This window comes from Coffea arabica, chromosome 1c (assembly GCF_036785885.1).
Source record: "Coffea arabica cultivar ET-39 chromosome 1c, Coffea Arabica ET-39 HiFi, whole genome shotgun sequence".
NCBI lineage: Eukaryota > Viridiplantae > Streptophyta > Magnoliopsida > Gentianales > Rubiaceae > Coffea > Coffea arabica.
In genome coordinates, this window is record NC_092310.1 from 52,092,679 (window position 1) to 52,117,350 (window position 24,672).

General features: G+C 37.9%; 5 protein-coding genes across 13 annotated transcripts; 2 read left to right on the forward strand and 3 right to left on the reverse strand.

Moving 5' to 3' along the window:
• Positions 1 to 1,160: 1,160 nt before the first annotated feature.
• LOC113723605 (3-hydroxyacyl-[acyl-carrier-protein] dehydratase FERN, mitochondrial-like) lies at positions 1,161 to 2,509 on the forward strand. The gene is made up of 3 exons (XM_027246621.2): positions 1,161 to 1,932; positions 2,015 to 2,130; positions 2,217 to 2,509. The coding sequence occupies exons 1-3, from the start codon at positions 1,642 to 1,644 to the stop codon at positions 2,302 to 2,304; spliced, it is 495 nt and encodes a 164-aa protein (XP_027102422.1). The 5' UTR covers positions 1,161 to 1,641; the 3' UTR covers positions 2,305 to 2,509.
• Positions 2,510 to 7,096, reverse strand: LOC113727477 (ruBisCO large subunit-binding protein subunit alpha-like). Its single transcript, XM_027251676.2, has 8 exons — positions 6,789 to 7,096; positions 6,497 to 6,683; positions 5,513 to 5,634; positions 5,156 to 5,363; positions 4,903 to 5,048; positions 4,465 to 4,771; positions 3,757 to 4,208; positions 2,510 to 3,136 (listed from the first exon to the last, which is right to left on the reverse strand). Exons 1-8 carry the CDS (start codon positions 6,843 to 6,845, stop codon positions 2,846 to 2,848), a joined length of 1,770 nt encoding a protein of 589 aa, XP_027107477.2. The 5' UTR covers positions 6,846 to 7,096; the 3' UTR covers positions 2,510 to 2,845.
• Positions 7,097 to 7,816: 720 nt separating this feature from the next.
• LOC113727492 (phosphatidylinositol N-acetylglucosaminyltransferase subunit A-like) lies at positions 7,817 to 12,463 on the forward strand. 3 transcript variants are annotated; one of them, XR_011839717.1, is made up of 10 exons: positions 7,821 to 8,152; positions 8,431 to 8,570; positions 9,119 to 9,691; positions 10,325 to 10,479; positions 10,946 to 11,036; positions 11,143 to 11,259; positions 11,621 to 11,724; positions 11,885 to 11,929; positions 12,047 to 12,137; positions 12,242 to 12,320. XR_011839717.1 is itself a non-coding variant. In XM_072076831.1 (9 exons), exons 1-9 carry the CDS (start codon positions 7,879 to 7,881, stop codon positions 12,329 to 12,331), a joined length of 1,635 nt encoding a protein of 544 aa, XP_071932932.1. In that variant the 5' UTR covers positions 7,826 to 7,878; the 3' UTR covers positions 12,332 to 12,463. The 3 variants fall into 3 exon arrangements, 1 of the variants encoding a protein (XP_071932932.1); XM_072076831.1 differs by lacking the exon at positions 11,885 to 11,929 and having other exon boundaries at positions 7,826 to 8,152; positions 12,242 to 12,463; XR_011839718.1 differs by lacking the exons at positions 11,885 to 11,929; positions 12,242 to 12,320 and having other exon boundaries at positions 7,817 to 8,152; positions 11,143 to 11,257.
• A 2,205-nt stretch (positions 12,464 to 14,668) lies between these two features.
• LOC113727517 (uncharacterized) lies at positions 14,669 to 17,331 on the reverse strand. Its single transcript, XM_027251747.2, has 3 exons — positions 17,185 to 17,331; positions 15,478 to 15,818; positions 14,669 to 15,391 (listed from the first exon to the last, which is right to left on the reverse strand). The coding sequence occupies exons 2-3, from the start codon at positions 15,814 to 15,816 to the stop codon at positions 14,987 to 14,989; spliced, it is 744 nt and encodes a 247-aa protein (XP_027107548.1). The 5' UTR covers positions 15,817 to 15,818; positions 17,185 to 17,331; the 3' UTR covers positions 14,669 to 14,986.
• Positions 17,332 to 18,189: 858 nt separating this feature from the next.
• Positions 18,190 to 24,265, reverse strand: LOC113727499 (OVARIAN TUMOR DOMAIN-containing deubiquitinating enzyme 9). Of its 7 annotated transcripts, none has more exons than XM_072076850.1 (14): positions 23,615 to 24,263; positions 23,022 to 23,266; positions 22,661 to 22,720; positions 22,156 to 22,582; positions 21,896 to 22,062; positions 21,586 to 21,659; positions 21,212 to 21,266; positions 20,540 to 20,614; positions 20,356 to 20,429; positions 20,058 to 20,106; positions 19,525 to 19,609; positions 19,010 to 19,066; positions 18,635 to 18,729; positions 18,190 to 18,534 (listed from the first exon to the last, which is right to left on the reverse strand). In XM_072076850.1, the coding sequence occupies exons 4-13, from the start codon at positions 22,463 to 22,465 to the stop codon at positions 18,644 to 18,646; spliced, it is 1,032 nt and encodes a 343-aa protein (XP_071932951.1). In that variant the 5' UTR covers positions 22,466 to 22,582; positions 22,661 to 22,720; positions 23,022 to 23,266; positions 23,615 to 24,263; the 3' UTR covers positions 18,190 to 18,534; positions 18,635 to 18,643. The 7 variants fall into 7 exon arrangements, with proteins under 7 accessions (XP_071932951.1, XP_071932965.1, XP_071932947.1 ...); XM_072076864.1 differs by lacking the exon at positions 23,022 to 23,266 and having other exon boundaries at positions 22,156 to 22,246; positions 22,517 to 22,582; positions 23,615 to 24,261; XM_072076846.1 differs by lacking the exon at positions 23,022 to 23,266.
• Between the last annotated feature and the right edge of the window lie 407 nt (positions 24,266 to 24,672).

Below are 24,672 nucleotides of genomic sequence, written 5' to 3' on the forward strand. Positions count from 1 at the left end.
CAACTCCACACAAGGTGTGAACACATTAGTAGTCTTTGATGAATTTCTGTGTTGTCAAATTTTGGCTCCTTGCTTGGTCAAATGGACAGATTTCTCACTTTTTACATGTTAGATTAGATTAAGGGCTCTTTTCAGCAGTTAAGTAAGGAGCAGGTTGATCTCAGTACACCAATATGTGCAAGCTACATGTCAATTTTAACTTTCACTCATACACGAGTCTCTTATCAAAAGAGTAAATTAATGTTAAATAGTAATTCAAGAACCAACCTGTTGAATCCGTCTAAGTATTCCAATCCCGTTGATTTAGTAGACAGATACCAAACTTTGAACTGCCCTAATGCAACGTTCCTTGCTTTTTTGATCTTTTCTTTTGAGGCTATTTGCGTTTAGAAATAAGCCGCGCATCGCGCCGGCTTCATCTCAATTCTAAACCAATGCCACCAATATTAGTTAGGCGTCCATGAAATTCGACTTTCGAATTCTTACATTCTCCTTTGCAAGGTTTGGAGTCTTTCTTGAATAAGGAACGCAAAACAAAAAAAAAAAAGGAATGATTTCTTATTGAAATAGTCTTTTTTTAATTTTCATAGACTTGAAGAGACATTTATTGAGAAATGAAAGAGGACCACCGCTTGCTTTCAGCAGGAATAGTGGATTGGAATTGTCACTGTTAGATAAGATGGCAATAATAATAATACTGACAAACATAATCCAAATCGTGTTTTAATGGCAAATAAAAGAAAGAAAATGTCACTTTAAAATGATAGTGGACCTAAGAGCTGATTGTCCCAAATCTAAATATCGCTCCATTACTGCCAAACATTTTAGTTGGTTGAACTGACCGGCCCAAATTTCCCGTTGTCTATTTTTGGCTGACGTGACTAAAAGGACAGCACCCTTCTTGCGCAGCAATTGCACTTGACCAATCTTTGCCGGTCATTAAAGTCACCAGCCAGGCCAAAATTGGGACCCTGTTTTTGAAGGTTGCTCTACGTTTATTTATGCATTTTCTGTTTCCTATTCTTATTTTGTTGGTCAAGAGGTATCTTGCGTTACCTTAGGCGCGCATGCGCGCGCGCGCGCACACTCACATATATATATATATATAACAAATCGATCTGTAGTTCCAACTCTCGAAATTGATCCTATAAAACTCGAATGGCCAAGATAAAGCTCCACATTAGTTGAAATTCAAACCCGAAATAGTCCTTTTTATGGTTTAAACGAAGCAAACTTTGCGACTCAGATTAGAATTCGATAGCTCTCTTTTCCCCCTTCCCATTTGTAGGTCAAAAAATTTTCTTGCTAGTGTACACTAATAAGCAAAAACAACATATGAAGTCCCGTTTTGGTCGTGCCTTAACCTCCACATCAGTTATGTTTTCAGCTATTTCAGGATTCACCAGTTTGTTGGACAAATGTGGGTTTGTTATGCAGGCTTGGCCCAAAATCATCATCCAGCCCAGACCCAATGCTATCAATTTGGATCACAAAGATAATGGGCAAACATTGCCTGACTTGCAAAAAAGCATGCTACTAACAACCCAGAACCGATAACCCAAGAATAACCAACTCTTTGAAACGTTTTCCTTCTCCCCTCTCATTGATTTATTGTAACCAGCATTGCATGCTACGTGTTTGATGAATTGCTTCAGAGCAATGCTCAAGATAAAGCATCTAGCTTCTAGCTCCAGCCACTTCTCTGCTTTCTTGCACTCTTCATCTGCACCGAATGTGCTGAAAACCGGACAGGTTCTGAAGCTAGCCAGAGCATTTTCAGACTCGGATGTTGTGGACTACTCCAAGCTAAGCTTGGACGGGAACCCTTTACATTTCGAACCTGAATGTGCCAGAATTGCCGGTTTCGCTGACAGATTAGTCCCAGGAATGCTCGTGGCTTCATTATTCCCTAGGATCATTGCATTTCATTTTGTTAGTTCTCTTTTTCGCAATTTCTCAGCCCAAATTTTTTAAGACTTCTTAATTTTCCTTTTTAACTGATTGTTTCTTGTAGCCAGGGGCGGTATACGTTTCACAAACCTTGCAGTTTAAATTGCCTGCTTATATTGGGGAGGAGATCACCGGTCAAGTGGAGGCGACTAGTATCAGGAAACTGAAAAACAAATACGTGTAAGTTTCACGAATTAACCCATGATTTGTTAGGAAAATCCTATAAGCCTTGTGGGTTCATTACTGTTTCTTTTACATACATCCAGGGCAAAGTTTTTGACGAAATGTTTCAAAGATGATGATACTGTGGTTATCGATGGCGAGGCCACGGCAATCTTACCTGCTCCGGCTTAGGAGAATTCACGGACGAGAGCATGAACCATTCTTCCACATCCCTGGAAGAAGGCTTCAACCGCAAGTTTAACTTCGACATTCTTATTTTCAAATTGTTATTTGGTGAATTGAATTCCCCCTTCTGTAATCTTCTGATGTTAAACACTCCAACGAGCGCTTTCCAATTCTTTTCCAGCTAAGGAATGATGCACAGAACTTCAGCTCATGCTCACAAAAATGTTATGGATTTGCTTATATGAGTTTTTCGATGTCTTGCACAATCACAGTCATACAAGATAAATTCCGATAAACTAGAATTGCTACCACTAAAGGGTAAAATTTAAGGCATCAGCAACAACACCCTTTTCACCAATCATTGTAACTCTTTCCTCCATTCGCAATTTAGCCTAACCCACACAAATGACAAAATAATGAGAGGACCGTTTCCAGGGCCAGCTGACATGGTCCAACAAATCATGTTCTTCTACCTAGTTCCTCCCTAGTAGGACTTCTTAAAACACACTCACTGCCCAAAATTCCTGAAGAAGCTATATAACTCTGATTAAATTGCAAGTTCTCCTTCTCGGGGAACAGCTACGGGGGTCTTGGGTTTGGGCTTTTCCACAACGATGGCCTGTGTAGTAAGAACCATTCCTGCAACTGAAGCTGCATTCTGCAATGCACATCTTGTCACCTTAGCAGGGTCAATTATACCAGCATCTACTAGATTCTCATACTTGTCAGTCATCGCATTATAGCCGAGCTCCCAGTCACAAGACTTCACCTTCTCAACAACCACCTCTCCTTCAATTCCAGCATTTGTAGCTATCAAAGATGTAGGTGCCACTAGTGCCTACATCAAGAGATTTAAAAGGAAGGTTCACAGTTAGGCGTTACTGGAGGCAGGCATTTCACAACAACTATGCAAAAGCAACAAAATTTGCGAACATCAACATTGCTCCCATTTAAAGAGAAAAGCAAAATGTTTAACTGATAAAATGTTAATATTTGCAAACCACAGCCAACAAGCAGCAACATCCCAGTTACATCTTTCAAGAAATTAGGGGAAGAAATTACCACCTCTGAGATTTAAAATTTTTTAATACTTTCCTATTCAATTTCTTGAAATATGAGATCTTCTTTCAACTTTGAATCACTCCATCTCAATAATTACCAACAAGGATGTCACCTTTCCTAATTCCTTCCACCCTAGCAATTTGCCCCACTGAGCTCTTCAATTCAATCTATAAAGATAACTAGTAAAGACTCATTTCTATGAATAACGTAAGGAGCTAGCTTTGCCAAGTTATGCTTGTCGGTCTAACTGTCTTGGACTAAATCAACTCTACTACCAAGCCTACTGGAAAATAATTACAGTGCATGCAAATCAGTAAAGAAAATCAACCAAGTTCACTCAAAATGACAGAAACAAATTTTTGGAGGGAACTTAAAGAGCTAAGGTGCATTATTTACCTTTTGCACGATATCAGCCCCTAGCCGCTCATCAGCATCTACAAGTTTGTCCTTAATTGCAGGAACGGAAGTTGACAAATGAACTAAGGCAGCCCCTCCACCAGGAACAATACCTTCCTCAATAGCAGCAAATGTAGCATTCTTGGCATCTTCAATCCGGAGTTTGCGGTCTTCAAGCTCAGTCTCTGTCGCAGCACCAACCTTAATAACAGCAACACCACCAGACAATTTAGCAATCCTCTCAGCAAGTTTCTCAGAATCGTATATTGAATCAGTCTCAGCCAACTCCCTTTTTATCTGTGCAAGTCTAGCCTGTATCTCATCCTTTGATGCAGCATCAGCAATGATGATTGTTGACTGCTGAGTGACGGTCACCTTCCTCGCAGTACCCAATTGTTCAACTGTAGCTTTCTCAACATACTGTCCCAAGTCGGCAGCTAGGAGCTCAGCTCCTGCATTAGAAAGTAAACAAGAAAATTAGCAGATAACATTCTCAACTGACTGCTTTTTGCATTCTTACCCCAAGATGCGTGACAACCACTAAAGAAGGAAATTAAAAAAGTGGTCAAGATTGTTTCCCCCTCTTTAAGTGCCAAACAAGCAATACTCTCCCTTCCCGTATGACTCCCCCAGATTCCCCAAAAGACAAAAGATGCTGAATATCATCTTTCATTTTCTAGCATGCATAAAATGATAATATTGACATACCAGTTACAATAGCAATGTCTTGAAGAAGGGCCTTTCTTCTTTCACCAAACCCAGGAGCTTTGATAGCAGCAACATTCAGGATACCTCGAAGCTTGTTAACAACTAGAGTGGCCAAAGCCTCTCCAGTGACATCTTCAGCAATAATGAGTAAAGGAGCCCTTATCTGCGTTGTTTTCTCCAACAATGGAATTATGTCCTTAATAGCAGAGATCTTCTGATCTGTGACCAATACCCGTGCATTCTCAAACTCAACAATTAGTTTCTCAGGATTGGTAACAAATTGTGGAGAGATGTATCCCCTATCAATCTGCATGTCAAAAAGAATTATGACCAAGTCATATTTAAATCACAATTATCAAGTAAACAAAACACAAAGCAGGAGAAAAAGATTTTCATATCAAGACTTGGGAAAGGCATGGGGAAGCAGCTCGAACAGACCTCCATTCCTTCCTCCACATCGACTGTAGTCTCAAAGGAAGAGGATGACTCAATGGACAGGACACCATCAGGTCCAACCTTGTCAATTGCATCAGCAACCATGATTCCAATAGTTTCATCATTTCCAGCAGAGATAGTAGCAATGGCTGCATATAGAGGAAGAAATACATCAATACGAATCTCTGGTGACATCAAACTAGGAACTAAATGGAAAATACATTTGGATCCACATCATAAGAGCCAAAAAATATACCTTTGATATCTTCACGACCTTTAACTGGCCTGGCCTTTTTCTCTAGCTCATCAATCAAACCTTGTACAGTTTTATCAATGCCTTTCTTCACAGAAACTGGATTGGCACCAGAAGTAACACTCAGCAAACCAAGCTTAATAATTTCACGAGCGAGAACTGATGCAGTAGTTGTTCCATCACCAGCAGAATCATTCGTCTTGCTTGCAACCTTTAGTATGTAGTTCAACATGTCAAAAACTTACTAGCAATTAACAGGGAAGACAATTATAGTTGTAAATTATCCGATAAAGCACCAAAATCTGGAAAGTACGTCAAACTACATCAACAAAATAGCAGCTGAGAAAACTATGATCCTACCTCCCTAATCAATTGAGCACCAGCATTTTCCATGGCATTAGGCAACTCAATAGCTCGAGCAATAGTCACACCATCATTAACCACCTTGGGAGCTCCAAATTCATCCAATACCACATTCCTTCCTGTGGGACAACAAACCACAAAACCTATTCATCTTTTTGAAGACATAAACTCATCATGTAGTGACATCAATAACCAATTAAAATAGCAGGAAGTCTAAGCAGAACATGAAAATTTACAGCTATAGACTTCTAGCATTTTCATGCATTCATATGGAACAACAGCCAACCACACAAGAGAAGGTAGGAGTTCCTTAAGTTCCCAAGTTCTAGATTTTTACCCCAAACCATGTACCACCAATTAAAACAGATTATGGTAAAATCACCCTCCAACTCAGCCGATGCTACAGGAGTGCAGGATGGTTCAATTGCTCAGCATCCTAGTTGTAATAAGATACAAGTTTTGGCTTCTTAACAAAAATCATCAATAAAAATAAATAAATTCAATCATGACAAGATTGAAGTAAACATGATGCCAGTTGCTGAAAATCCTATTTCCGTGCTGTCAAAGAAGATTAAGTCCAACATTTGTCTAGGTGGGGGTCGTTCCTTCTTTATGCTCAGAAAGCTCGCCATATAGAAATACTTAACCGACCATAAAGAACAATGCTTTTCACAGCTTATAGGTGCACATCCTAAGGCAATACACTCCAGGATGCCTAAGACATTAACAAGAAATAGCCCCAGAAGGTTTTTACGCATTCATTCAGCTAAGAAATTGCAGTAGCACAGGAGGAATGACAAAAACCTAGACTATCCTTGCTTTGCAATTAAGTCAAGTGGGATTCAAGACAGACACTTTCTCAAAATCATAAGCCCGCAAAACAGTTCAAAAAGAAATGCACAGGTGAAGCTAAATGAGTAACAGCACTTCAATCATTATCAGAGCTTGAAACAGAAAATTTGTCGTCGAAGAAGAAATTACCCCTGGGACCAAGAGTGAGACCAACAGCATCAGCAAGCTTATCAATTCCAGCTTGAAGGGCAATCCTGGAATTCTGGTCAAAGGCAATTTCTTTAGCTGCAGCCCTTACTACAAGCCTGCTTTTCGTGGGCTTGTAGTTAACCTTCTGCCCCTGCAATTGGTTCATCCTCGTTCCCCTCAAACCTCCCTGCCAGAAAAGCAAGACCCAAAAACATGAATCAGTTAAACTCCTAATAAAACCAAAAGCAAACAATAAAACCCAAGTCAAGAAAATCACCAAAAAAATGCTTACCTGTTTTGAGGGAGTGGACAGCATTGAGGCAGTGGAAACAGCATTGGTTGATGCCATTTCACGAAGATTTTGGGTAAGCTCTTGATGAATCGCTAGGGTGGGTTCTCTTGGGTGTTTGTGAACGGATAAGGGGGGAGGGAATGTAAAACGAGCAACGGTGGGATTCGTTTGGTGACGATTTCTACTAGGGCTTATTAGGGGGTTATAGAGAGAGTAAGGAGTTTCCAGAAGATTCTTTTAGCTCGAGAACCGTTTAGAGACTGTTGTGAGGAAAAAGCCGGTGTCTTTTGCTGGGTGCGACTCTCAACCGTTCAAGGCTTGAGATAATAAGTACTATTCGTTGCCACAGAGTCCCATGGGCGCGCCTGCCTTCACTGCCGGTTCAAATAGTCATCACATATATGAGAAAAAATGTACTCCTATAGTCCCATACTTTCCTGCATTTGATTACTCTTTTCTCGAGATATTTGCAAAAAAGGCATTTACTTTCATTTTTTAGAACAAACTAAACAATATATGAAACTTGTTCTAAATATAAAAATTTATAGTACTACTTTAGTCTACACATGAAGATTGAAAAAAATTTTGCTTTTTGTATAGAATGCACTTGCATTCAAATCATGGCACTAGTTAAAAGTAATACATTATTAGTAAATGGTCGATCAGAATCATTATAAGTTAACTCGTTGGCTTGTGCGTCGAGTCCAACTTCTCAAATATTGTAAGTTAGCTAATATAATAATATAAGTTAAAATACTATCAATAGATGATCGGTATAAATTAGCAAGTGCATAAATGCTATACACTGTCCTGTCCTGTCCTGAAATAGGGTAATCTCTTTCTTTCAAAATTTTCTTTGTATCATATGTTATTCATTAACTATAAGAAAATTTGTATAGTGATACACTATCATACGTACTTGAAACATTGTCCAAAATATAAAAAAACATTCAAAATATCATGTTTTGTTTATTTACATGAATTTTTGTAATCATAACGGTTTTTTTCTTCATAAATCATTTCATTTTCAAAAGAGTTTCCTCATTTTCGGGGAAAAAAAATTCCATCAATACTAATCAAGAGAAGTAAAATGAAAAGCCATTATGAAAAATCATTTGACCAGCACAGAACGAAAAAATGCCCGGTTTACTTATTGGACCAATATGGCTATGTCCCCATTGCCAACAAAAGAATAGTGACCAAATCGGTAATTTGGCCAGTTGAGAACCGGTTCATCACTGCAGATCCACAGTTGTACCCAACCTCTACCGTCTGGATCGTCTTCTCCAACGAAATTGTGCTATCATGGCTCCGTGCAAATGGAGTTTTTCTGCATGAACCTAAGATTGCCTCCTTCTTCTTCGGTTGGTCGTTTTTAAATATGTAATCTTTAGATTAAGTTTGTCTTTTGTAGGTGCTAATGAAATATAAAAGGCCCACCAGGTATCTGATAAAATGCCGCAAGGCTCATGCTTTAGTAGCTATCTGGAACTGAATCGAATTGCTTGCGTATTTCTCTTCCATACCCACCTGGAATATTGGCCCATGTATTGATTTCTGTTGGTATACTGATAAGGGAACCTTTCTTTCTTTTTTTTTTTTTTTGGAAAATTACCTTTTTATAACCAAAAACTATTAATAGGTTTGAAGATACCAGACATTATGAGTGAAAATGGAAAGCATAGAATCTTGATGGTTTCTGATTTTTTCTTTCCCAACTTTGGCGGTGTGGAGAATCACATATACTATTTATCACAATGCCTGATTGAGCTCGGCCATAAGGTAAGTTTAGCTTGAAGTTTCTGGGGATGGTTAATTTTTAACTGGTGTACCATGCAGTACGTGCAGCCTTTTCAAGATAAACAAGCTGAAAATTGATGCTGTTATGAGTAAAACAAAAGTAGAGGTTTTGCTAAAACTTAGAATCTGCTTTTTCGCAGGAACATATTGAGATTAGAAACAAAAAAGGGTTCCACAAAGAACTTTAAGTAGTCTGTTCCTGATTATTGTTGTAAAATTAACATCTATGCAGAGATCTAGGTGAAATATCCACCATCCTTTTCATCAATTAGACTTTAATCTGGTTAATGGATTAATTTTTTTTCCCTTCTGGGCTTTAGTACTTCTTCAAATGTGTCCGTCTTCTTCTTTCACTTTGTCTTTCACCCTGTCTTCCTGTTAGGACTTAATTTATATGTTTTTTATGTTTTCTTCTTCAATTTGAGTTCTTGGTATTTTATTAATCTAAACAAAAGGATAATCTAAAAGTCTCATTTATGAGTTTGATTGGATAAAGCAGTTAACTTATCATTTCTAAACAATGAATGCAGGTGGTTGTCATGACTCATGCTTATAACAATCGTAGTGGAGTGAGGTATATGACAGGTGGCCTAAAAGTTTATTATGTGCCATGGAAACCATTTCTCATGCAAAACACACTTCCAACCTTTTATGGGACTCTTCCAATAATAAGGACAATTTTAATTCGAGAAAAGATATCAGTGGTCCATGGACATCAAGCCTTCTCAACTCTATGCCATGAAGCTTTGATGCACGCAAGGACAATGGGATACAAAGTTGTGTTTACTGATCATTCTCTTTATGGTTTTGCTGATGTGGGCAGCATTCATATGAACAAGGTACTGCAATTTACACTAGCAGATGTGACCCAAGCTATTTGTGTATCTCATACAAGTAAGGAAAACACAGTTTTAAGATCTGGGCTGCCACCTGAAAAAGTTTATGTAATTCCAAATGCTGTGGACACAGCTATGTTCAAGCCTGCTCCAGAACGACTCAGCAACAATGAAATTGTTATCGTTGTGATAAGTAGGTTGGTTTACCGCAAGGGAGCAGATCTGCTTGTTGAAGTAATTCCTGAAGTATGCCGATTGCATCCCAATGTAAGCATATAATTGTATAACCTCCCAAATTTATTTTGTGAGGCTTATAAATCCCTTTTGTATGGCTTATTTCTTCCAACTTCAGCATCATCACCTCTCTCTTCAAGTCTGGTGTTATAGCATGCCCAATGGACAAGCTCAAATAAGTAATATTCCTGCAGCCAGAAAACTCCCCTACTATTTGCATCATGATCCCTGCTAAGTGTGTGTGTGGTAGAAGAAAGCTTTGCTCTAATAATGATATTAAAAATCTATATCAGAGATGCTGTAGGATTATCTGGTAATTATTTCCCCCTTAATTCTGTACCTTACTGTAGTGTGATCAGCTATGATATCTTTATTGGCTCTAGATATTCATATTGCATACACTTGGTGATGAAACTGACTCTCCTTTGGTAGTTAATAAGTGTTATACAATGAGAAGAATATTGCAAGTAGGTGAAAATGTATGAGGTGGGTCCTTCTGATATCTGACATATATTAAGACAGGTGCCAAATAATTTTTACTTCTCAAATTTACCGTCCTTGAAGTGGAAACTAGTGATTTTTTTGTCAATGCATTCCAATTTTATATAAATGTCCACATCTACCAACTCTCTAGTTGACTCAAGCATTGTTTCTCAATGCTTGCAGGTTCGCTTTGTCATTGGAGGAGATGGTCCTAAAAGGGTGCGGCTTGAAGAAATGAGGGAAAAACACTCCCTTCAAGATCGAGTTGATATGTTGGGTGCTGTTCCCCATGCTAATGTGCGATCAGTTTTGATAACTGGGCATATATTCTTAAATAGGTATAATCCTGATGTGGTTGAAAGGATATTTAACGTAGCACCTTTTCATTTTCTGCTCAACTTTCACTCATTTGAGACTTTCTTTCAGGGAAAGAAATGAGAAATTAATAGTTCAGTTAAGATTCTCTTTTCTGGGATTATGGGCATAAATGAAATATTGAATTGCGGAAGATTTAATACTGATCTTTTTTTTTTCTTGGAAAAGAAGATATTTGAAAACCTTTAGAAGCTGATATTTTCAGAATTTAGTCATCAAGGGATTGTTTGCTGACAGAAAATGTGGTTCTGTACTTCCTTAAAAATCACAATTTCCCTGGTCTACGATATAATTAGCATTATTAGAGTTGGACCCAGTTAACTAAATAAATCATCTCTCTCTCTCTCTCTCTCGTGCGCTCATTTATGCATCTGTGTGACAGATTTTACTAATTCTTCAAAGACCTGATTCTGGCAATTACCTTGGCAGTTCTTTGACTGAAGCTTTTTGTATAGCCATATTGGAAGCTGCTAGTTGTGGATTATTGACTGTCAGTACGTGTGTTGGAGGTGTCCCAGAGGCATGTCCACTACATTTTTTAATTTTCTTGGCTAATTTATTTCAGGAAGGGAATAAAGCTTAAACGATAGGATGTGCTGATTTTTTATCCTTCCCTGTGTTATTAGGTTCTTCCAGATGATATGATTGTTCTTGCGGAGCCAGATCCTAGTGATATGGTTCAAGCAATCACAAAGGCTATAAATATACTTCCCCAGATTGATCCACAAACTATGCATTTGCGTGTGAGTGCGCATAAACTGTTGGCCTCTTTTTTAAGTTGAAAATTATTTCCGCTGAGCTTATGTAATGATGTATTGGTCCAATGTCATTCTCTGGGAATTGAGATTATCTCCTAGTTGTATTGCACAAACTGCAAAGTGGAATAGAGTTGACAAATTTGTAAAGGAACAAAAAACTACACGTTTTCAATTAGATTTGGTTAGTTGATTTATTTTCGGTCTTGTTCAGTCCTTCCACAAAACACTGAAATGTAATCCTCTCTTGTCAATGCTTATACAATGCACTGTACTAGGGAGATGAAATTTGTAACCCCAGATTTTATGTATACCTATCAACTATATTGTCTTGAATTAATTGTGGCAGATGAAGAAACTGTACAGCTGGCATGATGTTGCGAGAAGGACTGAGACTGTATATGACCGTGCTTTAAGATGCTCCAGTCAACCTCTGTTAGAACGACTATCCCGGTATGCCATTGCAATTCATATGTCCCAAGTATTATTGATATGTTCCAGTTAATGTGCACATACTGTTCCGGTTAATGTCCCAAGTTGCTATGGTTGATAACTAGATCAAATTTCATAGCACTGCTTTTGTGTTAAATGGAAAATCTTTGTTTTTCCCCAGTTGCTCAAGTTAACGAAACTTTCTAGGGACTTGTTCCTGCAGTGGGTTAGTTTTCACGAAGTTTATCATTTTTTTTGTCAAGAAACCACTACTGACAGTACTATTTGGCTCAATCCAGTAGAGGATGATTACACGTTTCCTTAACAGCTCATAATATTCCAGGTACCTTACTTGCGGTGCTTGGGCAGGCAAGCTTTTTTGTCTGGTTATGCTCATCGATTGCATGTTGTGGCAATTCTTGCAGCTATGGCAGGTGTATTTTCTAATTTATTATTAGTTTTCACAATCATTATTATATCTTGCTCTTTTGCTCGTAGCGTTATGATTTTTTTTTTTTTTTTTCAAATGTTTCATAAGCCTGACAGAGACGTTGAGGTGGTGCCAGATGCAACTCTTACAAGTTTCCGTCCTGAAGAGATGTCATGGGATTCCGAAACTTTGAGATGATTGTTGACAATCTCCTATGGTTGGCTTCAAATGCCAAGAAAGCTACCCATACAACTTGGCCATGTTTCTTAATCTTTTGGGTCAATGAAGTTGGTGCATTTTGAAATTATATAGCTATTGAATGTTTTCCAAGTACTTGGTCTTATTCTCTTACCCAAATACCCTACACTTAATTAGGTGACACAAGTCTTTGCAGTCGTCCATCATAATCATCTTCTATAATATGTACGCTAACACAATCACTCGACAAAATCTACGAGTGTAATGTAAAATAAACTCACTCTGATGATTTTTTTTTTTTTTTTTTTAAAAAAAGTGTAAAACATGAACAACTCTTTGATCTACAAATTCCAAAAATAGTCGGGTGTAGCTGTTATTTTTTTTCGCTTAAATTCGTACATCTATGTATTTGCTGTGTTAATAGATAAATAAATAAATAGTGGAACAGTGAAGCATAATTATGATTTACATTGCCAAATTAATGCTTTTAAAATACTTGTCAATTAGCTTTAATGGCAGCAATCAAAAATTATAACTCTCGTTAAGTAGCTTTCTTGTCGGTAATAAAAAATTACAACTCTTTACCTACAAATTATCTACCCATAAAAATGAGGAGGTCTGTCCCACATCTCCAAAAATCCCTAGAATTCAAAACCCTCCCCAGTTCAAAGTTAAAACAAACTCTCTGTCTTCGCCGGAGCCTTACCAGCGACTATGGCCCCACCTTTTACTACCACTCCTCCTGCTCCTCTTCCAATGACGGCGACGGCGACTAAGTACTACTTCACAACCATTTCCAACAATGGTGGTGTTTCAACCCCACCCTCATTTTCAACTCAGGAGGGCCAACTCACCAAACCTCGCTCGATTCAACTCGCTCCCAGCTCACCATTCCGTTCCTCCGAGCAGAAGAGGAGAAGAAGAACTAACAGCAACAACGAGCATGGAAAAGGCGACGGCCGTAGTAAAAACAAGCTGAAAGCCACCAGAGGTGGCCACCGTGTGCGGCTGCCAGCGCTCTGCGCCGCCCGTATCTTCCAGCTCACTCGCGAGCTCGGCCACCGCACAAACGGCCAGACGGTGGAGTGGCTGCTTCGAAATGTTCACCTTCCGTCCGCCTCGGAAACCTCTTCCACCGTCGTTGCCTCTAATAGTTCTCCGACCACTGCCTGGTCTCAATTCCCGAAGCAGGAACCCTATGAGATATTTCCGGCGGAGGGAGGGGGACTGTTTGACACGATGTCGTTTACATCGCTATTGATGCAAGCAGCGAAAAGAGGAGGCGAAGTGAACGATGTTGTTTTCGATCCGTGAAAATTAAAACTATGGAGCAGTTACTAAGGTTCGTTTGTTTTGTTGGAAATTTTTTGGATTTTTATTTAGACTGACGCTCAGACGCTGACGCCCTTCCCTTGTGTTGACCGGACTTTGACTGATGGGGCGCCCGTGACGTAAGTACAAAACTAGATACTCCTGGGGACCACAGCGTTATGTGCTATCCCTTTTGCTATTAATGGTAGGACTTAGGAGCAGTTGCTCTTATTAGAAGCGTGATTTGATGGCAAATTAGCAATTCTGAATTAGGTATTTCTTGCCTCTTACTACTCATTTTTCTCTTATATTTAGCTTTTGGTATCCATGAATTAATTTTAGCATCGAAAACTCTCAATGTAGGCAGCGGACAGTAGGAGCCCTCAAATCTCTTATCGACAGCTCTCTAATTATATTTAGCTTTTTCTAATTGGACTACTTTTTGTTATCAAGATCTTAATTTCAGGGAAGTTTGTGTAATTTTGCAAACTTTAGAGCAAGCTAGTGAAATTGTTAGAAATTTAAAGGGAGGTTTCTGAAATTATTATCCCTTTACATTAATATCTAACTTTATGAAGCATGAAGATCTTAGAGAAAAATCTATTATCAAAATTACCGAACCAAATGATTGGAATGAGCAAGATAGTTTGATAAAAACCAAAAACAGCTCAGCAAAACCCCCAAATACCTTCCCCCCTAGGAAGGCAAATTTTATGTAGCCTTGTATCAAAGCAGCCACAAATTGGCTTCAAGTACAACAGATCAAGATAATTAATGACTAGATAATTGCGGATGCTCGGTCATTCCTCTTCAAAATTCGTTATTATATTAATGTATCTTCTCATAGTCCGTTAATTTTATTTATTAAACTACTAACTAAATACACTTATTGTTAAAAATTATCTTTTGTCAGGGATTGGTTTGATTAGTTGACAAATAAAATTCGAGTTCTGAGCTTTGATAAAGTACTGCATAGCTTGGTGCTGTTACTTTGAACTCGGAAAAAACCAACTACAAATTGAGAGCTTATGCATCAAATCTTTTTATGGTAATATCTAACATTATGCACAAAGGTAAACACCGCACCGCACCGCACCGCACCCATTAGTCCAGATTTAGTGCGATCACATAAGTACAGTAACTAGATAACTACACAAATTCAACTGCTACCAAGTTCAATCCAAGCTTGCCAACCAATCGAGTCTTCTTTCAGCTGACATAGCCATGAACATCTCCCTCCAATCAACATCTTTGAACATTTTGATTGCCTTCAGGTAAGTGGTAGCATCAATCCCTTGGATAGACTCCAGGCACCTCACACAATTCGTGATTGAAAAGGGGCTGCTAGATGGAAGTGTTCCGACATGGTTTGAGGTAGGCAACGTCAGTATGTTTCTTATTGGCTGTACTGCTAGGAACTATGATTTGAGTGGGCTCTAAAGCTCCGCCATCAACAATCAGCCTCAAATCCTTCACCTCTTGTACTTCATTCCTCAAGGAGGGCAACTTTTGACAACGTTGCCTGACACTTCTTGAAGGATAATCTTCGTTGTCACTACTTCCACGAACTGATTCCGATGGACTAGCATTAGTTGATTGATCTTCTAAACACTTAACATCCGTATCCAGAGAGCATTGAGCTACCTGAGAAACATTTGTGGACTTTCCCACTGGTTCACCATAAATAACCCCCAACTCATTGTACAGAGGGCACCCTCTTCTCCTGAATCTCTTTGTCTTCTTGTTTGCCTAAAACGAAAGCAGTTCAACAGGTCATATATTCAGAAATTTCAAAAGAAAATAGTCATACTTTGTACATCCATATCAGCACTAACCTTGATGGCTGATTTCCAGACATCATCAGTTGCATCTAGCTTACCCAGCACAGGGTCCAACGTGAAACCAGGTTCTTTTGACAGCATACAGAAATCAAAATAGCGTATCCTCATTTGATTGAACTTATTTCTAAACTGTGGATGGCTGTATCTCTTGCCAGTCTTCTCTTTAAACCCAGCTTCAATATTATTCCAGCCTGTCTTTGTAAAAGTAGTGAAAGGTTTATTTCCTTTCTGTATCTCTTTCAGCATTAAGTGAATTAAAATTGTCTCTTCTGAGTCTGTCCAATCAGCTGGTCCAGACTCAAGTTCTTCACCTTGGTCCACTGTGATAGCCATTTCTAAGGAAAAGAACAAAAATCTTGTCTAAACAGTACGCCCATTGCTTCAACTTAAACAAGGAGACATTTCATTCAAAGTCACAAGTTCTTAACACACGTATATCTAGCAAGGGGGAAACATTTACTTCTCAACAAACCACCAGATTTGCCTATGAGAAATATAAACTAAAGAGTAACATGGATTAACATCAATGCAACACTTCAAAATTGAAGCAACCTGTTAATTGCCACAGCAATGAACATGTGAGCATTGTTAATTGATCCACTGTTTATGCGGGCGCGCGCGCGCGCGCGTTCACACACACACACATATATATATATAAGGAAAAAAAAAAGATAGGTGACATCAATGAGAGTTAGTTAGGTTGCAGCATTCTGTGAGGAGGTTACACACAGGAGGTAATAGCTTCTTCTCCGCTCCAATCACCCAACCTCTTCACAAAAACCAATTACTGCTTTATGATTTTACTGATTGCAGGAACATAAAACGATACTTCATCATCATGACATATAAAAACTGGCATTACATATATTGTTTAAAATCTTCGTTCCTAATTTAGCCTTTCACACAATTTATAATTTGGCCACACTTCTCAGGATGGTAATCAAACATGCAATTCTCTGGCCTTTAAAGTAGCTGCGAGAGTTGAAAAAATTGGAAGCAAAGAAAAAACACTAAAAAAAATCATACTTCGCTCCGTTTGGGACTTTTTACAGGAAAGGAAACAAAGAGAAGAAGAAAAAAGTGAATCTTTTTCTAACAAGTATTTTTGCAGAAATGGGAAAAAACAGGGGACCCGGGGGAGGAATTTGTATACAAGAAATTTTCACCAAAAAGCCCAGCATGGAGAAGTACCAAAATTGTGAAAAAGACATCGGACTAGGCTCATATAATTTCCACCATCTTTTAGTGCAGCAATTCAAGTAGAAGCTAACGTTTTTCGTTCCCAAACAAAGCAATCGTTAAAGTTTGACCTATAATTCTTGCGCAAAATAATGTTAGATGTGAGCAATAATCCTTCTAATTTCTTTCTAAAGTTTCTTAATAACAAAAGTCAGATTTAATTTCCCTCTAACCATACTTCTAGTACCTAATGTTCTCATCCTATTTTCCAACTTACTTTCCTTCATACACACTCCCAGATGAGATTTTCTGAATATAGTTAAAGAACAAGCAAAATTGATGTGTAATTGATGCATTAAAAGGATTTATCAATTGAAACAACATAATTCACAATTTAGGGGTCCAGATGGTTTAATCAGGCGCATTCATTGAAAATGTAATATTCTTCACCTAACAAAAACGAGAATTTTTCACTTAAATTATAGTACAAAATTGATGGAGATACACAGAGAGAAGGCTGACCTTAGCAGACGACGAGTGAAAACCCTAGTGGAGAAGAGAAACAGAACCAAGCGTTTGATTGAGTCCCAGGTTGTGCGTTTTTACGTTGTTTTGCATTTGCATGTTTAATGTTTCTATTTTAACTAACAACTCCTCTGTGTCTGTTTTAGTGGAGTATTAATTTTTTCTTCTCCAATGTTTTCTAGGTTGTGACTTATGAGAAAAATAAGGAGTTTTTTTTTTGGGTCAAATAAGAAGGAGTTTTATCAAAACAATAAAAATTAAGAAAAACGTACTATTTCTTTTTTTTTTTTCCTTACTTTGGAGAATTTAAGGCTTTGATAGAAGGATGAGATGGCTTCAAACTTGACTTGAAAGTCAAATTAGGATCTCATAGTCACCTAATTAAAGAGAAATTTTATCTATTTCGAGACCTTATAGTCACCCACTATTCTAAGTCGTCGAGGCTATAATCTTAAGTAATTAGAGCCTTCTTAATTACCTGATTAATTAATATCTTTATCATAAGTAAGTAATTAGGGACTTCACGATTACCTAACTAATATCTTTATCAAATGAGCTGGATTTTGGAGACAAGAGTTTTTTCTTTTTTCACTTGTGATGGCACATTGTTTTAACTTTCATTTAAACACTTCTAATTTTAAAACCCTTTTTTTAAGCTAAACTCTATTTATGCAGGCAGGAATCATATGTTTTCACACAGAAAATTCTGCTTCTGTTGTAATTTTTTGAAACAAAAAACAAATCAATTTTATAAAATCTGTTATCCATGGATGGGAAATCAAGAAAAATTAGGACAAACTCGAAATAGTTTTGTTTTCCCGTGTGCTTATTGTACTTGGCCAATAGTCGTTCACACTTTATACCCAAGCTTGTAAGCTAGTATATAATTCCCAAACAAGGCCCAAGATTGCAAAGGTCAGGACGAGGATTGAGCTGTCTGACCATATTAGTTACCTGTAATTTTTAGTGCTTACGCAATTTGAAAGAAAAGAACAAGGCATCTGAAGTCTAAACTAGAAGCCCTGAAATATTGTTGTTAAACTGAACCTGAAAATATTGCGCAACAAAGCATCCAGTATGAAGAACAGGAATACAGGATTCTATCCATATTAACAAAGTTGAGATTAGATGAAGACAACATTCTGCCAATTATCAAGAAGACGTGCCTGTTCACATGGGAAACATTATTGGCGCACCAGTGTTGCAAAGAACAGAAATCTTTACATTTATGAATCAATACAATTGATATCATGCTTGCTTTGTCTGGCATGAATTGACAATGATAAAGAGTTCGGCATGGCAGCACGGCAGGTTTTGCAGGTGCAAGACAGCTGCTATCTTTCGAATCTGAGGGGAACAAGGAGGAAGGGAAAAGCATCAACCTTTTACATTATTCCTCAACTGCAAAATGGATTTAGAAACCTATAGCTTCAAGTAGTTCTATTACCATATTTTATCAACTGAAATCATCTGGAATTTCGAAATGCTCCTGGCGAGGAAATGATCGCCTCTTCTTTCTCTTAGTCCCAAATGTGGTTAAATCTGAAGTACAAAAATGACAACCAAAAGAACAAGAAAAGTTAAGGTCAATGTGGAATCCATCTAATCCTTGCACTTGTCTATTTCTAGTTTTTGTGCCTAGAACAGAAGCTTATATAAGTTTGAGGAAGATGCATCTTTCTGCTTGTGTTCAGTCCTGGGAAGTATATGCCCATGCCAAAGTATTGACAGGATTTGATTACTCAAAGTGACTCAGTTGAGAATTCTTTATAGCCCCTATCATATGAGGTGAGAAATTTTGACCTAGAAAACTAGGATGTACCTCCTTCAGGGTATATAGAGTTGTAGTGAACCTCAGCCCAGAAGCTCAAGAATATAACTGCAAGTAGAGTACCATGTGTAAGTCCAGACTCTGAAGTTTCCAGCAAAATATACAAGACAAGTGAATTGTGTATGAAAACAACTTTTCTCAATGGTGCAATAACTGAAAAACAAAAATGCTCTTAAAGCTCAGAGATGAGATGAAGGATCCCAAAAACAAGGTGGGGTTACAGTATCATGTCCAAATAATTACAAAGTAAGGGCATATATTTACAATCAATAGTATGTTGCTTCATTAATAGACTAAAAGGAAACATTTGCTTACAACTCATTTCATCTATTGAGGTAATTTAGCAAGTTTTAGAACTTAGCTGAGCACAGGAAAAAGCTAGCGGACATCTGTTGCCTAACTAAGGCAATAACATATACATGGATAGCTGCTTAAACAGAATAACGATTAATTAACCACCCAGCTTAAAAGTCTAGATAAAGACTTCAGTGAAACATGTACTATACCTCGTTCAGATTTTTGAATGCTGGGTAGTATCTCAATGTAACAGGTGTCCTTGAACGAAGTTATGACAAATATTTTTACACCATACTGCAGCAAATCATTAACGCGTATCAGAACGCATAAGTGTTTGGTCTAAGTGATTACACTTAGCAACATTAAGATCAGTTGTTAATTGGGCATGCAAGGCCTTTAGCAAACGGACAGAACCCAGGTTGTCAGACATCTTATACATGAAGAAGTACATCATGCATGGCAACATAACCCTACAGAACTCCTGAAAATGCATCCTCAAAGCAAAATTTCGAAGACAAAAAAACATTTACTAGAAAGAGTTTCTAATGCTGTTGAAGTTGACATAGTAACTGGACACAGCAAACACCAACATTTCAACATATGATTGGAGAAAAAAAAAACAAACTTTCAACAAATAATTTCTATACTGGTGGACCCATTGATATCTAACAACGTGGAAGCATAAAGTTTCAACGAGGTAATTTGCTGTTGTCAGTGGGGCAGAAAATCAAGCAAGAATTACCGAATCTGCAGCAGCTTGTAAAGTCACATGATCACCCCACTCACCATTCCTAATATAGATATCCAGTGTTAGACAAGATTGGTCACATTCTATCCAGCAGTAGATTGGGTTTGTTTGGATTGTGAATTATTAGAGATATTTTTACTGTAGCACTTTTTGTGATGTGAAGATAAAAAGGTAATTGGGAAGATAAAAAGGTGTGTTGGAAATTGTAATAATGATGTAAGCAAATATATTTTGGCAAATAAACCGCAATCCAAACAAACCCATTATTTAACAAGCAAGGTCAGAACAGTACTTGGACATCTTGTCCAAATAATCATCGTAAGCCATAGGAACATATCCTTCATAAGTCTCTGGGCTTGACTTCAGCTGGTTATTCAATGTAATTTTCGAAGAATACGTAATCAATCAGAAAAGAACAAATTCATAATTTCAAGGTGATATGATGACCTCAAGAACTGTGTAAACATTACACTAACCTGGTTCACAACTTCTTGTCTCACAAACTCATGATGCTCAGGAGTTCGGTAAAATTGATCAGACAGAGCTCGAAACTTGCAAAAGGAAAAAGAATGATAACCATCGGCTGTCTATAAGTCATTGTAAGGCAGTTTATAATGTACTCAGTGCAGTAAAGAGAAAAGTGAACAAAAAAGTTTTCAATAAATAAAAGAATGGTATCTTTCAAAGAGTTTTGAGATAAAGATCCGCTGTGCAAAAAATGTTCCCAGAAAAAACTTTTCTAATTCAACATAAGCTATAAATACCAGAAGATAGTCGGAAGGCATCAGAACGAACAAGCAGGCAGTTGACAAGGGCAGCTAATCTAGTTACAGGACCTTGTATGAGGTGTTTAGCAACATTTGATGACTGGCTTTTGTCAATGTTATGTCTAATCAGAATATTACAATGAAGCTTAATTTGGTGCTTTTTGAGATTTCATCTTGGACTTTTGTTTATAGTCAATTTCATCAAAGACTCTTCACCAGTGACAAATTGGATCCGTGAAAAGAGAATTCTTCAACTATTTTCCTTTTAAAGGTTGTTATCTTTCACAAAATAGTTGTTTATTTTCTGCAGTTTCATTTGCTTATATGCATAGTACCAAATGAAATTCCTTTGCTATGCTTCAAAGAAGTAAGAGAACTAACCTGACAATTACCATCACCTTGAATTTTACACTCTACCAGCTGGTAAACCTGCAATCTTATAAGTAAAACTTACCAAGTTCAATAATAATACATGAATTGATGTGTACTCAAAAGCTAAAAATTTGTCTATGTGGTCTTGGTAAAACATAATAGGCACTAAAACACATATCCTCACTGGAGGCCATTGCTTGAAGTAGATCACCGTTCCCCAGAGAGAGTTCAGTAGTATCAGTTAACCCAAGAGGTTCTGCCAAGTATCGAGACCAGGAGACAGGTTTCTTGAATATTGCTAATATTAATATATAAAACTGGTTCTCTACCTTTGAACATATGCCTGTTTTATTTGGCTGTGTCCCAAAAGTAAAAACAAATACCTTTCCAGAAGCCTTTGATGATCTAAAGTTGCTTCGTCGAGAGATGGTATATCTCCATTAATTCTAGGGATGTGCTGCACAAAATCAGGACCTTGATAAAATAGACATTTAGAACTCCACATTAAAGGTACAGCTACTTGTAACTTGGTTCCACATTGAAAAATTAGAAAGCACGTCAGTGAAAAAAGAACATGTTATTGCTAAAAGTGAGGAACAGTTTCAAAACGCATTTCCAGTTGCATGAAGGACAAAGTATACTCTACTAGGTTTTTAGTAATAAAGAGAATATCCATTCAGATGCTACACTTACAGGAATTGGAACCATTTGGTTCAACCTTCTGCCTAATTCACCATCCAGAGCATTCTCATCCATGAGTTCCGTTGAGTATGACCATTCACCAGAATATGACTCTCCTCCAGGAGTAGGATATGCACTGGAAGTTACCAAGTCTGTTCCCTCTTCATTACCATTCTCATCTAACAAAAGTAATGCAAGAATTGATCAGAATAACATACAGCAGGAAGATGAAGTGATCAAAGCTATAACTGATTCTTGGTGAATTCCATTACCGAATGGGTAGTTTTCCATAGACTGATTGAACCACTGTTGTTGATAACAAGATGTCTGTGCATTTTCCGCTCCTTGGAGGAAATCTTGTGGCTGGTCGGTAAGTGTAAAATAAGAAAATTGTTGTTCAAGTGAGTTTGCAGCCAGCTCATTTTCCTCTACGTTACTAAATACTGAACCATAGTGATTTTCATAGCATCCTGTGCTATTTTGAGGGATAGTGCTACAATAGCCACAATTAGAGTATGGATCACCATCAAATAGCTGAAGACCCCACCGAACAACATCAGGATCTTGCTCATACGAAAGCATTTTGAAAGTAGTCTAATTCCTTATAAAAACGAGAGTCTGCTCCTTAGTTACCAAATAGTTACTGGCCAGTTAAAAGTTGACAAACTTCCTCTGCTTCAAGAAAAGAATCAAATTTGCCTTCACCAAAAAAGAAAGCCACATCAAACACAGAGCAAATTTGCTTCTGCATGCACTGCAACAAATAAATGAGATTACCATCTGAACATGGAATGACTTCCTTTGTTAAGCAATTTCAAATTGCAAGTAACGCAAGACCTGCAAATGGATAAATTTGATAGAACACTATCAGCACTAGAGGTTAGGCAAATGTAGAATCGAAGACAAAAACAATCAGATCAAAGTGAATAATTAAAGCAGTTAGTGTACGGTAAGAAAAAGTAATTTTATGTTGCGAGATATGGATGGGGTCTAATCTCTAATGAGAAAGAAAGAAACTTTGTAGGGGATGATTGTAAGCAAAAAAGAAAACATTTTTGGGCCCTGCTTGGACCAAAGTCCAGTCACGACAAATGTTTGCTGGGCATTATACACTACAATGACTGGTGTTTGGGCATACAATACGCATTCACATTTGGGCAATGCCAGTGCATTAACAGGGAAGCCGCCAACCCCAACATTCCCTACTTCTCCTGCTGGCTGCTGCTGCAGAGCAGATTTAGGATATCCTAGCTGACAAGGCGGCCAATATCCCCTCTTTCTTGCACGACGCAAATCAGTTTTTCCCCTACACCTCCTACTGCTAGTCTAGCTTAGATCTCCACACTTTTCCAAGTGTGATTTGTTTCACGTACCGCCGTGTGCCTGAGGGGGTAACATACATGGTTTGAGGTAGAATTCTTTAGCTTGATCAATGAAATCAAAACCCCTTGATCCCCATCTATATCTTTTCTCGCAACTTAGTGTAACTTTATGAACTAAGAAGAACAAGATCATCTAAAAAAGTCCAAGTTGAGATCAACTCCCAAGATTTAATCAAAACAGAAGAGGTGTGAGTTGATTGTTGATTTAAAACCCATCATCAGATTATCATAATGCACAATCACACGTGCTTGATTCTATTTCTACTACAACAGAATAGGCAAGAGCAAGAAATCCAAACGCCAAAAGCAATGGATACATGATCTTTACTTTATTCTCACAAGACATCACCTGATTTACGAACAAGTCTGAGTAGGCTGAGTCCAACTGTGTTTTCTTAAGCGTGTATTGTGTGTGAAACGGCTACGAGACGCCACGGAAGTCAATGAAAGGCAAGTGTTTGTGTTTGTTTTCCGAAGAGGAGAAAGAGAGAAGAAAGAGTGAGGGATTTAGTCCATTTGTTGTTGGTAATGTATAGAATGGGAATGGAGTTAATGGGAGGGGGATTGATAACGGGAATGTTGTTAATGGACGGACGTCACGAGGGGAGTGGTACAGGGCACTAGTGTAGATTGTAGACAGGAACAGAGAAAAGAAGGCAGATAAGAGTACACAAGACAAGAGGAGTGAACAGAAGACGAAGGAGAAAAGGACAATAAGCAAACAGGAGTAATCATCAATGTGAGAGAAAATAAAGGAAAGGAGGATCCATCGATATGGACACTGGAAATGGAATCAAACTCTGATTTCCACTTGCCCCTCTGTTTCAGTCTCTGAACCCAGCTCAACACCCATCTCTGCTCCCTCCTGACCACACCACTTCACCGGTTTCCCGGACGTTATTTTTGACGGACGGTTAGGATATGGCCGTTTCTTCGTGGCCGGGCTACTGCCTATACTATACTATATTACTCCATATACTATACGAGTTCTACTACCGCTGGCTTTTGCAGCTGTGCATCTCCTTTTCTAAACTTTTATTACTGCTTTTTTCTTTTTCTGTTTTACTTACTTTCGTACTTCTACTAATATTCTAATTTCTAAGCAATTGCCTTTTGGGTAAACTACTTGAATTACCTTATATTCTTTATACGTGTGTTTCTTTGTGCTGTTGAAAGAAAAATTAATATTCTAATCTCTCCATTTCCTGCTTTAACTTTTAGTGTTACAAGGTTGGGTTGTCCAAGCTTGGCTCACACAAAGTAGCGAAAAAAAAAACTTAGGACCTTCGAAGTTTTGATTTCGAACTAATATTTATAAGACTCATAATTGGTTCATAAAGGTATTAAGATTTTGAACTTATTTCGAGCTCGATCCAAACTCACACAGCAACTATATTATTATGTATT

Coding starts and splice junctions, on each gene's coding strand:
- LOC113727517 (XM_027251747.2), bottom strand. CDS start 15,816: ATGGCTATCACAGTGGACCAAGGTGAAGAACTTGAGTCTGGACCAGCT. Junction 15,392..15,477: donor TCTGGAAATCAGCCATCAAG/GTTAGTGCTGAT, acceptor CTTTCGTTTTAG/GCAAACAAGAAGACAAAGAG.
- LOC113727499 (XM_072076853.1), bottom strand. CDS start 22,465: ATGCTTTCGTATGAGCAAGATCCTGATGTTGTTCGGTGGGGTCTTCAG. Junction 21,660..21,895: donor ACCAAATGGTTCCAATTCCT/GTAAGTGTAGCA, acceptor GATTTTGTGCAG/CACATCCCTAGAATTAATGG. Junction 20,107..20,355: donor TATTTGGACAAGATGTCCAA/GTACTGTTCTGA, acceptor TATCTATATTAG/GAATGGTGAGTGGGGTGATC.
- LOC113727492 (XM_072076831.1), top strand. CDS start 7,879: ATGAAAAGCCATTATGAAAAATCATTTGACCAGCACAGAACGAAAAAA. Junction 8,153..8,430: donor GATTGCCTCCTTCTTCTTCG/GTTGGTCGTTTT, acceptor AACTATTAATAG/GTTTGAAGATACCAGACATT. Junction 11,260..11,620: donor CACAAACTATGCATTTGCGT/GTGAGTGCGCAT, acceptor TAATTGTGGCAG/ATGAAGAAACTGTACAGCTG.
- LOC113723605 (XM_027246621.2), top strand. CDS start 1,642: ATGAATTGCTTCAGAGCAATGCTCAAGATAAAGCATCTAGCTTCTAGC. Junction 1,933..2,014: donor GGATCATTGCATTTCATTTT/GTTAGTTCTCTT, acceptor TGTTTCTTGTAG/CCAGGGGCGGTATACGTTTC. Junction 2,131..2,216: donor AAACTGAAAAACAAATACGT/GTAAGTTTCACG, acceptor ACATACATCCAG/GGCAAAGTTTTTGACGAAAT.
- LOC113727477 (XM_027251676.2), bottom strand. CDS start 6,845: ATGGCATCAACCAATGCTGTTTCCACTGCCTCAATGCTGTCCACTCCC. Junction 4,772..4,902: donor ATGTGGAGGAAGGAATGGAG/GTCTGTTCGAGC, acceptor TTTGACATGCAG/ATTGATAGGGGATACATCTC. Junction 4,209..4,464: donor AGACATTGCTATTGTAACTG/GTATGTCAATAT, acceptor TTTCTAATGCAG/GAGCTGAGCTCCTAGCTGCC.